Source organism: Plectropomus leopardus, chromosome 8 (assembly GCF_026936395.1).
Source record: "Plectropomus leopardus strain MGB_pleo_1.0 chromosome 8, ASM2693639v1, whole genome shotgun sequence".
NCBI classification, from domain to species: Eukaryota; Metazoa; Chordata; class Actinopteri; order Perciformes; family Serranidae; genus Plectropomus; species Plectropomus leopardus.
Window position 1 is genome coordinate 8,587,814 of NC_142183.1, and position 15,673 is coordinate 8,603,486.

Sequence of the window (15,673 nt, forward strand, 5' to 3'; positions counted from 1 at the left end):
AACAGGATGTTGACCAGATGTTCCTCATGCTACTTAGATGAAGATTTGAGTGGATATATTCTCAACTTGTCTTAAATGAAGCAAACTAAGCTGTGTAATTAATGCGTTTTGAAATGAAATGGTAATTAAAAGGAAAATTAAGGGGCATTTAATTGCATATATTGGTAAGGACGACAGATTTCATACAAATGAAACTTCTCCTGGTAACGAGACACAGCCCTGTCCTCGGTGTTCATTGTTCAGGAGATTTTTACCAGGAGACGAATTACATGCAACAACAAACACACAGTGATTTTAAACCAGCAAGAAAACTGAATAAAGCAGTTTCACGTTAAATATCTTTTTCTTTCTTTTCTTTTCTTTTTTTGCCAATGCTCGTTGTGGAGGGGCTGCTAAGAATGGTGGCTTACATGAAAACGGAAATGGCCGTATCATGTGGGAATCACCAGAGACCTACGATATGATATTATCACAATACTTTAGTCGTGATGTAACATTTCGGTTTTAAGCATTAATCAATATGTTTGTATTGCAGTAACATATTTCGATTACATATTGTGATTTATTACCTTTGTTCAACTGTAACATATGTCCCCAAAGGAAAACATTTTCATCATCTGTTTTATCCAATAAGATACCTTTTTAGGCATAAGGTTTCTCTCTTCTGTCATTTTTAATGCAGCAAAATGTGTCTAGAGCAATGATTCCCAGCTGGTTCAGTCATAGGATCCAGATTTCTCCTTCGTAATTAGCCCACACATTCGATAAATTACCACATCTTTCATTTTATTTCACGAAATGTAAACAACTTGTTGGCTTAGAAAACAATAAAATGAAACTCACCTCAAAACAAACACAACGTTGTCACGTTCACGAGTCACTTGCAGTCCATTCAGAATGAACCTGCGACCCACTTTTGGACCGCAACCCACCAGTTGGGAACCACTAATCTGATGGACTGAAAAAGCTGAAAAATTTATTTCATAATCCTACTAGGCTACCAAAATTTAAGTTTGTATTTATGATATTAGTAATTTATATCTTAAAATTTAAAAAATAATAATTATATATTAAAAAATCGATTCTTGCATTGATACGATATTGGCACACAAAATGTAGCGATATTACGCTGTATTGATTTTACCACCACCCCTACTATCTAGAGCCAGTGTTTGTTTGTCCATTCTGGGCTCCTGTACAAATACGGCGGTGCAATATTGTGGACTCAGTGGTTGAGGACCTGCTCCCTGTGTAGATGTAAACACTATTATAAGGTTAAGTAAACACCAATATTCTAAATTTCAGGTGATTATACACTAAAGAAAACCTACCTGTTATATTACATTCCACTTCTGCCAACATATCCCCCTTAATCTTACACGCTGGACCTTTAAAAAAAGGTTAAGGAATACAAATTAAATCCAGTAAAGGTTCAAATGACGATTAAGAACGACAAATTGCACCAGCAAACCGTTTGGCCTCATAAATGACAGAGTGAAATGTATGGCGCGCGATGCCCAGTCAGCCTCTACAGTTTATTGAGATCTCTCACCTTCTGAATATTAATTGAGTGATTCCACACAGCTTTGTAGTACCTAATCATAATCTCGGAGCATTGTGTATTCAACAACAAGCAAGGCAGGCCATCTTAGCTCACCTTTACAGCAAAAGCCACCAAATTAATCTCCAAGCACACCGCTGCGTTTAAAATGCACGGCCACGGAGGCATTAATTGAGTCGAGCGGGCCAGGCAAAAGCTCAATTGTTTAAACTCGGCTAGATTTAAATCCTCATAAGTACTGCTAATTAAGATAGCATGAGGCAGGTTTTGGACTGTTTAAAGGCAATCAATAGCTGGCTATTATTCTCCCCAGAGGTAAACTTGGCTTCCAGTCCTCACTTTGACTGAAGCTAAAGTGACAGGCAATGGCCTCATTACACACGCAGCACTGAGGGATGCAAATAACGGAGGCCTGGCACAAACAGATACACTCAGAGCGACAGTGTACACAGGTCCTCGCGCTGGAACGCTTCTCACGAGATGCAGGAGCAAAGGTTGAGCTTTTATTATGCAGCGGGACAACTCTGCGTCGTCCACCTAACAAGTTAAAGTCATTGCCACGGCAAAGAGCAAAGCAGCAATTTGTCCACAATAGAGCTTCTGAGGCAAGGACTTTAAAACGCTTTATTTTTCTTCTTAACAATGAAATCTGTTCTTGTAATTGCACCTTGCAGACTGCAGTTTTTCATGTGAGCGTGAGTCACATTAAAACCGGCCGTTTCTCAATCTTTGGCGCTGTGAGGACACAGTTTAAGGACATCATTCGCAAAATTGTTTTGATTTGCTGTTATTGCTCCGGCAAGGTAGCGCTCGGTAGATGTGACAGATTCCATTTAGACCTTATCTGCGATGAGGCCGTACTCTGTGAGTCATCAGGACCAGAGAAAAGATGGGAGACGCGGCCTGTTAGAGTCTTATAAAAAGCCAATTATATTTAGTCTTTTTTTATGTGGTGAGCAGTGCATCATGGACCACAGGGAACCATTACTTTTAATCCTGTCTTGCTTGCTCACTGCTCATTTGGAAAAGATATGACTGTCTTTACTGTTAAGTCCCTGCTTGAATAAAGGAATGAGATTACACTGGAAAGATAGAGTGCAACATTTACTGATATCCGAGGATCAAAAGCTTACATAAAAAGCAAGATTGCATTTTAGATGTGAAGGTTTCACTGTAGCTGATAGCATGAAAGGCGCTGTGATGACTGATTTATAGCATATTACCTCAGCTGTGCTGTTTTCTGTAACACCTGGCATAATGCGGGTGTGTTTGTGTCTTCTAGGAAGGACTACGGTGCTCCATCAGGAGAACAACTCCATCGACACGGGACAGGTCGACATAGGGAAGAGGGTGGGTCAGAGTGTCCCGCCCGGCGTGTTCTGGCGTTCTCAGCTCAGCATGGAGCAGCCACGCTTCCTGAAGTTCAACATCTCAGTACAGAAGAACGCACTGATTGGAGTCTACGGACGAAAGGGTCTCGCACCGTCTCACACTCAGGTAAGGCCTTTTTAAATCCGGTACATCGCTTTAAGTTTAAAGACTATGAAACTGACACCTTATGAATCTTCTATGTTATTGATTACTTAACCCTTAAAACCCTGGATCAATTGCAGATCTGGATGAGTGTTGTGTTCAAATGGCTTTCAAAACAGGAGAAAATGTGACAAACCTGTGTTGAATTTATTTTTAAAAACATGGGAAACAGGTTATCAGCAGCTTGATAAGTAACGTCCTGCAAATTGCAAAAAAATAAAATAAAATAAAAGGTGACGATTGAAAAAACAAAGTGGGTGAATCATTATAAAAATGATCAAATAATTAATGAAAAATATCAAGCAAACTATATTTATAATTATTATATACTTAAAAGTAGGTTACAGTAAATATATATATTATTATTATTATTATAATTTATATTTATCATTTTATTTTGGCATTTTTTCAGGTTATTTCCTGTTTTTTGTTCTTTTACTGTTCCCTTTTTTGTTGTTGTATCTATTGCTTATTTTCAGGTAATTTTCTTGCTATTTTTTGTGCCTTTTTTTTTGTTAAATTTCTCAGTTGCCCTAGACAAAATTAGGGTATTACCTTTTGAATAAGGGTCAAAGTCAAAGTTTGAGCTCAAGATTCCTATGTAGAGAAACAAATAAATTGACAATTTCCATTATTATGCCTTTTAACTGGGCACCAAAACAACTTTCAAGTCATTTTTCTGAGTCCTACACTCCTGAGTTCAGGTCCTTCACCTTTCAGGGCATTGTTGCTGTCGAGCTCTCATTACTGGGTCAGTTCACTGGCTTTAACAGTAAAAATTATCGGAGGGTTTATCACTTTTACATTAAAGATAACCATGTGATTAGCTGTTTAATCAAGAAATTAGCAGCTTTTAGGATGTAAAGAGGTAATTTCACTGCTTTTATTATAGACGTCTGTTTCTAGGTGGAATCAGATACATTTGAGTTAAAAAAACATAAACAATGTAAATGCATATTGTTTAATAGAGTTCTTTATGTGCCTGTATGAAGTCCCTTATTTAAATTCCTGACATGTATGCATTTGCAAATTAGAGCTGGGCACTAGTTTATTTTCTCCTCTCGGCTTCGATTTGCCTGTGTGGGCATGCACGTCTTTCGCTTGCACTAAACGTCTGCCATTTGCAAATTGAAGTGTTTCTAAAATGCCTGATGTGTCACTTGAATGACATTTCTGGGCATCCGAATGTCCGATGTCTGGTGATGGTGATGGAAGCACTCAGACAATGGCTATTTTCCACCACACTTGACTGCAAAAGCTCTTAGCTTCACCTTCTTGACATTCTCTCTTAGCAAAGATGGGCTTCACTCAAGTGTAGACAGTCAGGGCCACTCTTTGACGGAAGGAAGTCAGATGCGAGTGACAACAGGTGAGCTGGTTGCACTTTCAAGGTGAAAAAAAAGAAGACCACAAAAATCAAAGAGCAAAGGGTACTAATTAACAAGACACTACTTTTATGCCTCCGGCAATTGTTGTACAGACACTCAGGCTTGTCAATGCTGGACATTGTGTCTATTGTTGCCACCTCTAAATCACATACTGTTCGGGGACCAGGGCCACAAATCAATGCATTTACTTAACTGAGCATGAAAGACCCCAATGAGAGATATTGACTGTTCGTCGTATTCACAGCTCGGAAGACAAGACAGCATTTAAGTGCAACAGCTTTCCCACCTCTCCCAAACACAGACTTCCTCCGTCTGCTATCGAATGTCTGTCTGCGCTGATCCAAACCAAACAACTTAGAAGAAACAAACTTTTGTCGTTTATTTCCCAAGAATTTACAATGGGTTGCTATCAATTGCCGGGCTAAGTTCACTCAATCTGAGGAATTTGCAGGCTGTGAGCGTTCCCCCTCTGTCCGTGGGGCATCCGGCAGTCTCTCCACGCTTGGTCTCTTGCCTGTTATTCACTCGCATTGTTGGATTGAGATGAGCTGGGGGGCTTTCACACCGCCTAATCGAGATGTATGCACTTGGCCAGGAGGTTTGGGGCTCGTGGGATGAACTGTTTTATTACTTCCCCCTCAAGCCAACAACACAAAGAAGTCAACTTCCGCCAGGTTAATATCCCTCTCCTGCCCGCCTGCTCCACTCAAAGGGGTTTAAATCACAGTGTTGACTTCACCTGCCCCGCACATAATGCTCTCTTTCCTATCGTTTGCAAGTCAACAGAAAGGTTGCCTGGGTCTGTGTTTGTCACATTCCTGAGCGTTAAATCCCGTTTTAATGTACTTTTTGTCCCTTTTCTTTCAGCTGTTTGGGACCCCATTGTGTTTCTGTGAGGATGGATGTTGAGCACATACTGATTTAATTAATTTTTTTTGGTCACTAGACAAAGAAGAACTCAATAATGAGATGACAGCTGGAAAGCGCTGATGTATGATCATGTTATTCAGTTGTTTTGCCCAAAGTGATAGCCAACAGTTGCTGACTAAAAGGCCTTTTCACCCCAGGGACAAAACATAAACACCAAAATAACAATATATATAATTTGTTGACACTTTTTTCCCATTTTTTTTTATTGCGAAATGCAGTGACAACAAAATAAGTGTTAACAAACAACAAACATACAAACAGTCAAAAGAGACAAAAAGATGACACATACAATGAAACTAAAGACAGCGACACAAAACAATACAAAACAAACCAGAGAAACAGCAAACGGTTCTCCAGTTTGAGTCTTTCACACCAAGTTCGACACATATATTTACATCCTGTGCACTCCACCAAAAATGTAAGTTTTGCGCAGTCAGCGTTGTTTTTACTACACTCTCAACTTTTTTTTTGGCAAAATGTTTATTCAAAGTTGAATAATACATTGCTATTTTCTCAGAAAATAGAAAGAATAGGACATAAAAAAAACTAGTCACAGTTCAGCAAACAAACATACAAACTATATATGTGCTTTTGTAGGATTGTCAAGAAAATAAATTGGTACAATAACATAAAAATACATCAAAAGAAATTGTTATATCACCTTTGGTCAAATTCACCATGAAATCAGTTAAGCACCTCATCACTTTAGTAACCTGAAATATGTAATTACAGGAGCCCATAGGATCAAAAACCTCCATCCGCACAATCAGTTTGTTGTGACTTTTCCATTGAGGCCGAGAGGCTTATTATTCTGCAAAGTCTGCAATAGAAAAGTTATAATGATGTTGCGTTTCCTTTCGGTTGGGGCCATGTTATTGTAACAAGTGTACATGCTGATGTTAATTGCAGTGGTTATCTTCATTTGTGAGTGGACTGAACAGAGTCTAAAGCTGCCACGCTTTCTTAGATGTTCTGCTTACATTTGTTGTCTTTATAATCTTTATTTTACTTGTCAAAGAAACACTATTTTGTGGACAAATATCCATATTGTTGTGTGACGGCTTGGCATGGGCGTTTTAGAAAATCTACTTATTTTATGAGCAAATAATTTATTGGTAGGCTTGTTTATACGGGCATCCAGAATTCACAGAAATCAAATCATTTGTGGTGAAATATAAAACAAAAAAATGAACACAGGGAGGAAAATGAAAGTTTTCCATGCGGTGTAGATGTACTCATAGAGATGACTGAATTCAAGTTTTTAATTGCCATGTTGTTTATTCACAACAAATACTTGTGTTTGGTGTAAAAAGGCTTCTAAATAACAACCAGAAACACAGCAACACAAGCATTCTTTGTAGTTTTGTTTCTGCTCCCCTGATGAATGTACGTCCAACATTTACTCTTCTTTCAGCTCTGGTTTTGTCTAAAAAAAACAACAACAAAAAAACAGACTCTTTGGAGGCTAAAAGTTACCAGCAGGTTGCTAACTTTCTCTCTCTGCTGTTTAGTGCTGGGCAGGTAGTTCACAGTGGGTTTATCACTTTCTTCACTGAAAACAGCTTTCTGCTGCTGCTGGAAAATAGTTGGTTGGTGTGGGGTTGTTTTGATTTCGCTGCAGGTCACAAGTTGATGCAGTGAGCTGAAAGCGGCTAAAAAGCACAATAGGGCTGCAGATTAGGGTTGAAATCAGTTTGGGGTAAAAATCACAATAAACACATAGAGGTCATTTCATCAGGTTTCCAGTAGATCCTGAAAAAGTCTAAAAGGTAATGCCAGTAAGGCCTTTATCAGTTTTAAATGACTTTCAAATATCCAAAAAAGGCTAAAACATGAGTAGGATTTTATGAATATTTTTTTAATCAGACTTTGCATTGCAAAGTAAATAAGTAAGTAAATAAGTGGTAAAATCTATTTTTTAATTCATTACCAAATGCATTTGGCATTTGCATTAACAGCAAGCAGATCAGAGTCGTGGAACCAGCAGCATTTATGTTTTGTTTCCAGCTGGGATGCTCTGAGCACAGTATCCACTGTCTGCTAGTTAGCTGTCCCCCTGGACGACAGGGGGAAGTGCAGATTAAACGAACGTTGGCTCTGTGACCAAGATTTAGCAGCGTGGCTGAAACAAATATAAGGCTGTGCATACGAGGCTCAGGAGTTTTTTAAACTCACAATGTGGGAATGGAAATGGTGAGATCCCTAATGTAGGCTGAGAAACAAAAAATCACATAGAAAACCCACCAACTAACGTCCAAATACATCGCAGTTCTATTGATGTCGGTTTGTGGGTTTTTTTTCTTTAATTTTTGTTATTTTATAATTGGAGTGGAATTTTAAAAATGTCTTAAATCTAACTAGTTTTAAGAACTATACTAGATGGGATGCTACGTATGAAAATATTAATTAATGGAGCTTTATTTTAAAAAATAAAAAAAACTTCATTTTCATATTCATTTTCCTAAATCATGTTTGAGTGTGTGTGTGTGTGTGTGTGTGTGTGTGTGTGTGTGTGTGTGTGTGTGTGTTTAAGCCAGGGAATATCAACTGCTCAAACTGGTGTTGTTTTTATAAAATATATTCTCCTGTTTGTAATTTGGTATGAGGGGAAAAAAACACTAAAGCATCAACATTTCTGCAATTTTTCCATATCTTAAAATTATGCTAGATATTACTTTATAGAAAGCACACAAGTTTTAAATTTAAATAACAAAAAACACTCAGCTGTGTATCAGTATTAAAAGAAAAAACAGTGGATAAGCAGCTCATCGAAGCTCTCTGCAACAGCCTCATCATCAGATGTAAATCCCAGCTCTTGTAAAAAAAAAAAAACAGCCACAGTGCCGATCTTTATGCATCACAGTCTGAGCAGCCCACAGACTCTCTCCCACCCCGAGTCTTCACTATAGGCTCAGTACATCTGCGTAGCTAACAACTCCCTCAGCCAGGGGATCTGTCTGCATCTGCTGTGCTCCTCTGCAGCCTATAGCCTGTTCGGGGGATTGCTGCTATGTGTTACACTGTTTTTTTTTTTTGCTGCAGAGCTCTGTACCCTACAGCCTCAGTCAAAATGAGGTTCAGGTGTTGAGCAGGTGCAGCCAGAGCAGATGCGCCGCTTTACTCGTTTCGCTTGGCAGGAATGACTCGTTACTCCTTGTTTATCCCGTAAATCAATGTTTGTTAGGAAAAAAATAGAGACTGTTATGCTGCAATCCCAACATATAGGCAAGAAATAAGCCTGAGGTAAATAGTGTGTTATATTTATTTTTTATATACTGTGTGTGCTGTACTGCATACTGTACATCTGCAGTGGCAGCAGGAGTATCTGAAAGCACAGATATATTAACAGAAAATGACTTTAGTTGAAGTTAAAGACACCTATTAGACAATTATTAGAGTAAAACTCTTCCATTATCTGATGTTTACTGTGCTAAAGTATAAAAACTAATGTTATCATTTTAAATGTAAAAGTTTTGAAAGTAAAAGTTTAAATAAATGCTGTTAATTAAAAAGCAAGCAGTCAGAATTTTGAGACTTATGAAGTTAATTTCTTGAAGTTACCCTTGAAGAATAACAAGTTGGTTTTTCAAAAACATGGGGAGAAAGCAATGAGCAATGAAGGAAAAAATGACCCAGATATTTGCACAAAGGAAATTAGTAAAAAGCTCAAGAAAATGACCTGAAAAAAGAAAAAAAAAGAAAAGAAAAAGGGAAATAACCTGGAAAAATGTGCTATAAAGAATGTAATAACTTTAAATATGTAATTATAATAGTTATAAATCTAGTTTTTTCCTATCTTTTTCCCTCAGCATTTTCCCAAGCTTTTTAAAAATAATTTTCTGTATAATGTACTATTTTTTTGCAATTTGTGGAACATTTCTTACCAAGTTGCTCATTACCTTTTTTCCCATTGTTTTGCACAAAATCGCACCAGTTGCTTGGGGTACAAAGGGTTAAAGGATCTAAAATGCATCTTCATTAGTCTGTCTGCTTCTTCTCGTTCCCTTACTCAGTTCACTCCATATTTTTTACTCAGTAACTAAAATGCTTAGTGGAAAAGTAGAGGAGTAACATTTTAAGTTGACAGGAATATTAAAAACTCCAAAAGTACAGATACTCTCAAAAATACTTACAATTAAGTATTATTACATTCTTACAGTACACAGCTTTACATAGTTAGCTTCTAGTCCCCTTTATTTATTTAACTGCATGTCAGGATTCCTGCTGCAATTCTTACACATATTAAAAAGAAACAATAAAGCATATCAAACACTAGTCACAGTTTTGAATGAACTTTAATTAAAAGGCAGTGAATAAAATTGAGTCTAAATGTCATTAAAGAAAGCTTTCTCCTTAGTTTATCCTTTTATCTGTATTTCATGCAGGTACACTCGCAGGGAATAACTCTGAATTTTAAGTATGTGCATCTACACAGTACATCATCAGTGTTAATTTAACAGATTATAACAAGCACATTGCCAGAGTCTCTCTAAGTGCACTCCTGTCAGAGTTAACAATATATTTTTGGAATATTTTTTCGAGCATTAGCCCAGAGCCATATCAGCTCTATCAGCACACAAACAACTCTCCAAACAACATCTATCAACTCCAAATAACTGCCAGTGAAAAACCAACATTTATTATACTCTGAATATTTGTCAGGTATACAGACCCGCTCTGGTTGTGTCTTGCGTTACAACTTTGAAGAGTTCCTCTCAGACTGTTATCACTAGAGGAGCTGCATACAAAGCATCCACTAGAAGGGAATATAAACTTTTTGAACTCTCTCGCCTCTTCACTGTCTGATTTAATTACACCGACGTTAAATAACAATCATCTGCATCTGTCTGAATCTTTTTTTTTTTTAATTGCAGTATGACTTTGTGGAGCTACTGGACGGCAGCCGGCTCATCGCCAAAGAGCATCGGACTCAGAGCGAACCGGAGACGAGGGCTCGCCTGGATCATCCGGTCACCGTCCACCAAGCCGGATTCATCCAGTACCTGGACTCAGGAGTGTGGCACCTGGCGTTTTATAACGACGGACGTAGCGCTGAGACAGTGTCCTATAACACCATCATTCAGGGTACGAGGACACACATCTGCGGCGGTGGCTGATGAGTGTGATTGGAATGATGTGTAATGACATGTTTGGGAGACTTTAATTTCCTTAAACAGCTGCGCCTGCATGAGCAAACAGTTATAGGAAATTCTGGCTACGGTACAAATGAGCTGAGCCTCACAAACTTTGAGCCACCTAGGAGGCAGATCTAAGTTTCCATTGGAGGGTAGTGGATTATTGTGCTCGACACTATAATACGAGCCCATACACGCCATTGATCCTTCCCTCCTAACAACCTCTTCAGCGTTCTGAAGTCTGTGAAATTTCCTTGTGGGTTTTTAGAAAGGAAAAACACTGAGGTTTTTTTCTATTTCCTTTGGGGAGTCCCATTGATCCGCCCCTACAAATATGAAGGTATCGATGTGCGAGGTCAAAATTGCCCTGGTCCGACGCCAGCTCAATGAACATCCAATACAAGCCGGAGTAATAACAAAAAAGTTTGCCCTCTTAACGCCCATCAAAATGAGGGCCCTGGTCTTTTGGGGCCGCCGTTCATGAGCGATGGTCTGTTGAATGAACACAAGATCTGTCTGTAGGATATGTCAGATTAACTTCAACTCAGAGAGGATTTGTGCTGTAAACACTCAGGAGATTGCATGGCTCGGGCATGATCAGTCATTCAAGGGGTTGAAGGGGGAGGATGTGGCGGCAGAGGAGACAGGAGGAAAGCAAAATGTGTCAAGGAAAATGGAATTATTTGGTCTAATTTAAAATGCCCATGTGGCTTTTACTTAACATAGCTTCGATGCGAGGAGTGGGGCTGCAGCCTGCATGTTATGGAGGCTTAGACCTTAGTGGGACATGGACAAATAGCTGTAAATGTATGCCGCGCCTGATACGAGTGCTGCAGATAAGGGACGCTTAGAAAGCCTGGATTCAGGCACTGGAAAAAAAAAAAAAAAAGGAAAGTTAGTATCTCTCGCAGTAAACTGTACAGTTGTCAAATGTTATATTAAGGAGGAATTTCAGATTTGCTATAATGTGACAATCTGGTGAGTTATTAATAGCTGCTCACTGCTGTTTCCACAGAATCTGTCACAGAGTGCACACACAACTGCTACGGGAACGGAGAGTGTGTGGCGGGATCGTGTCACTGCTTCCCAGGATTCATAGGGCCGTACTGCTCCAGAGGTAATTATTAAGCTCATATATTATTCTTATTCTGTCCATTCGGCATATGATTTAAAGGGTCAGTTACCACACATTTTAAGAAATCTATTTTTTCTTCCGTAACCTCTGGAGGTATCCAGCTGTCCTGATTCTTGTGGTTTTATTCGCCTAGTTTTTTTGCTGCCAATCCAACACAGTTAAAGTGAACTGAATTTTGTTTTTAGTGCCCAAACTAAAATAAAATTCAGTTCACTTTAAATTAAACACAGTTAAAGTGAACTGAATTTTGTTTTTAGTGCCCAAACATTGAAAGATAAATTAATTAAGTAAAAAAAAAAGAAAAGAAATCTCAAAAAATTGTGTTTTGTACAGTTAGATCAATAAATCGTTCCTGTATTTTCTTGTTGTGGATATATTGATACTTGGCATATATACAGTATGTCAGATAGTAAGTAAACTTCAGGCTTTACTGTCTCAGCTACTCTAAATCTACAGTCTATTGAAACACATTTTAATGCATTGAGCACACACACACACACACACACACACACACGCACACACGCACGCACACACACACACACACACACACACACACACACACACAAATTCCTTTCACATTCATAGTATTTGAGTAACCCCCAAATCTCAGAGGCATGTATGTCAAATCAAAGCTCTCTGCTTTTCTACATGTTTGAGATTGAAGAGGACCTACTGTGCTCATTTTCAGCTTTATGCTTGTTCTAGCAGAAACCTAAAATAATGTTTACACGCTTCAGTGGGCAGAAAACAATTCTTTTCCTCATCCTGTCTGTGCTACAACACCTGTATTCACCCTCTACGACACCCCGTTTAGCACCTGTCTCTTTAAACAAAACAAAAAACGGTCTGTTCTGATTGGTCAGCATTTGTGGCTCTTTCATATCTTGGCATCTCTGCTCTATATACTTTATTCCGAAAATTGAAAATAGATAAATAAATAAAATGCTATGTATATGTAACAAAAAAAGAACAGAAATAACCAATAAATAACAGTGAACATATGCAACAGATTTCAAATAAGCAACATAAATAAATATTTGATCTCCCAAACAGAGTAGGAAGAAGCAAACTGCTTATCTAGTCCAACCCATATTCTTTTCTAATCCATCAAAACAGTCAATCTCATAAACCAACAAGTCATGGAGTCACTGTAGCAGAAAATGAGTGCACTTCGTACCATGAAAAATCACCAATTAAAGCTTCTAAACACAACTGAACATGTTTCAGCAGGAATATGATCCAAAATTGGGGGGAAATTTACAATATCTGCAACCAATGACCCTGAAGTTAGCTTGTAGCTACATGTGGCGGCGCAAACTACAGAGAGCGGGAGCCCCATGTACACAGGCTGTGTCCTCGCCGCAGTGGCTGCGGGTTCGATTCTAACCTGCGGCCCTTTTTTGCGTGTCGTCCCCGCTCTCTCTCCCCCTTTCATGCTTAATCTGTCCTGTCTAATAAAGGCAAAAAAGCCACAAAAATAATATTTAAAAAAAATTCACATAACGGAACAACATACACATACACAAGCCACAGTAGAAACAGTAGAACAACAGCAGAAAACTAAAGCACAGCAACAACATAATGCACAAAATAGCCGTGCATGCAACATGAAGCAGCAACATAAAGCGTATTTATTTATATGCTTATTTACTTTCTTGCCAACAGTTAGATGAGAGGATAGATACCACTCTCATGTCTGTGTGCTATATATGTAACTGTAACATGTCATATGTGACCAGTAACTCCCTGGAGTTTCCACTGGTTGCTGAGCAGCTGGTTTAATCTGAGAAATAGTCTGAAACATAACCCTGCGTAAAACAGCAAATTGGGTTTTTTTCATGCTTTGGTTTTTTTATCGATTAAACAAACTAGATATGAAGTGTCAATAAAGTCAAAAGTAAGGCAGACAGAGCCATGCTTGCTGTTTTCCCCTTGTTTTCCAGTCTTAATACAAACTCCATGAATAAGTGTTTATCTCAAAATGTCAAACCATTCCCTGAAAAATGGACCACAGTTGAAGTCTTTCTGATTTATTTTTATATAGAGATATTGAAGATCACTTGACATCTACTTTAAAATAAAGATATACCACAACCCCCTTGATATTACATGAGGTTAATTTTTTAACCCTTTACAACCTGGGCATATCTGCTTGATTTCAAATACATGGAAAAAAGGCCATGCGCAACTTTAGCAGAAATTACCCAGAAATTAGAAAGAAAATACAAGAAAACTGCTTGAAAATCAGAAAGAAAAAAAACCCAAACAAAACAGAAAATTGGAATGTTTTACATAAATAAATAAAAAAAACAAAAATTGGAAAACTGCTTGAAAATGATAATCCAATAAAAAACAAAACAAAAAAACATCTGTAGTTTGCTGGAATTGTTCTCTCCTAACTTTTTTACAAGCAGTTATCTAAATCTTCTAATTTCTTTCATTTTGTCTTTTTTCCATGTTCCTGACGGAAATTGCACCAATTTGTTTAGTTTTCAAAGATTTAAATACCTGTGAAAGGCATCTCGGTGCAGCACAATGAAACCTGTTGTCTTTCCTCAGCTGCCTGTCCGGTCCTGTGCAGCGGGAACGGCCAGTACACCAGGGGGCGCTGCCAGTGCTACAGCGGCTGGAAGGGCACTGAGTGTGACGTCCCTGCCTCCCAGTGTATCGATCCTCTATGCGGGGGACACGGGCTGTGCGTGGCGGGCAACTGTGTGTGCAACACCGGCCACAAAGGACCCAACTGTGAGCAAGGTAAACGGTGAAAAAGGAAAGTGTCTTCCCATCAGATTGGACGCAGCTAGATACAACATATTTCTGGTGTGAGGCTCAGGGGGAATGGTCACAGTCCATTGGCGAAACAATCGGTTATTTTCAAGTCCACTGAGCGGATAATGCTTTAGATGTTGTTATTGATACCGTGTGTATAAATTAACTCCCTGTTAGTGTTTGGACCACATGAGGGTACAAGCTGGAACAGATTGTGCGCGGCCCGTTGATGCAGTCACCTATTGGAGTGCTCCACAGTTGAAGACACCTGTTAAAATCGATCAGTCAATGGCATCTGCTCCTCCGTTTATTGAAAAAGAGCTGCTTCTCTCTTGTCAACCTTTCCTGCCTCTCCCTTCAATTCAGTGCATTTAGATTTATTGATCCTCATGGAGACAAAAGACAATTATCAGCTCAGATTTACATGTTTGGCTCTTTTATCTTACACTAAAAAAGCGATCGGGTTTACTTAATCAGTGGCTCCCAACTGGTCCAAACACAGGGTCCAGATCTCTCCTTTGTCATTAGTTCAAGGTCCACACAAAAGATAAATTACGGCATATTCAGTTTTATTTCACAAAATGTAAACAACACGTGGGCTTAGAACACAATGAAGAAAAAAACATATTGCAATAATAAAGTGCAATTACTTAAAACTTAGTCAGTAATATAAAGAAAGCATAGAGCAACTTTTAAAAGAAAATAACCCAAAAATTAGCAAGAAATTAGTAAAGGTTACAAGAAAATTCCTGAGAATTAGCAAAAAATAAAATAAAAAACAAAGAAATGACCAAAAAGAAAGTACTTTTTTAATTACATTTTTCCCCTAGTTTTTTTTATATGTTTCTAATAATTCTCTAAATCTTTTTGTCTCTTTTTCAGTTTTTTTTTCTTGTCACCCTTTACTAATTTCTTGCAATTTACTTGGCATTTCTTTTGAAGTTGCTCATTGCCTTTTTCCAACAATTCAAATGTTTTAAATACTTGTGAAAAGGTGTCTGAAAGCAGCACATGAAAACCGGTATCAATCTAGGTTTCAAAGGATTAGTCGGTCAAATCGTACCAAGAATAAGGCAATAAAATAGGTGCTGTACTGGGAAAAAATAAGAAAATAAACGGGTTGAACACCTAACAAAGCCTGCAGGTCTGTACTTGACAAAATCACTTGTGGTCCATTCAGAATGCACATGCGACCCACTTTTGGACCATGACCCATCAGTTC

General features: G+C 38.3%; 1 protein-coding gene across 7 annotated transcripts in view; it reads left to right on the forward strand.

Annotated features, from left to right (window-relative positions):
* Positions 1-15,673, forward strand: part of LOC121947781 (teneurin-3) — a 284,662-nt gene that overhangs the window by 168,121 nt on the left and 100,868 nt on the right. For all 7 annotated transcript variants that reach the window (XM_088080832.1, XM_088080831.1, XM_088080833.1 and 4 more), the window contains 4 exons: positions 2,844-3,058; positions 10,287-10,497; positions 11,563-11,664; positions 14,242-14,436. In XM_088080832.1, the coding sequence (XP_087936958.1) occupies positions 2,844-3,058; positions 10,287-10,497; positions 11,563-11,664; positions 14,242-14,436 (723 nt within the window). The remainder of the gene's footprint in view (positions 1-2,843; positions 3,059-10,286; positions 10,498-11,562; positions 11,665-14,241; positions 14,437-15,673) is intronic.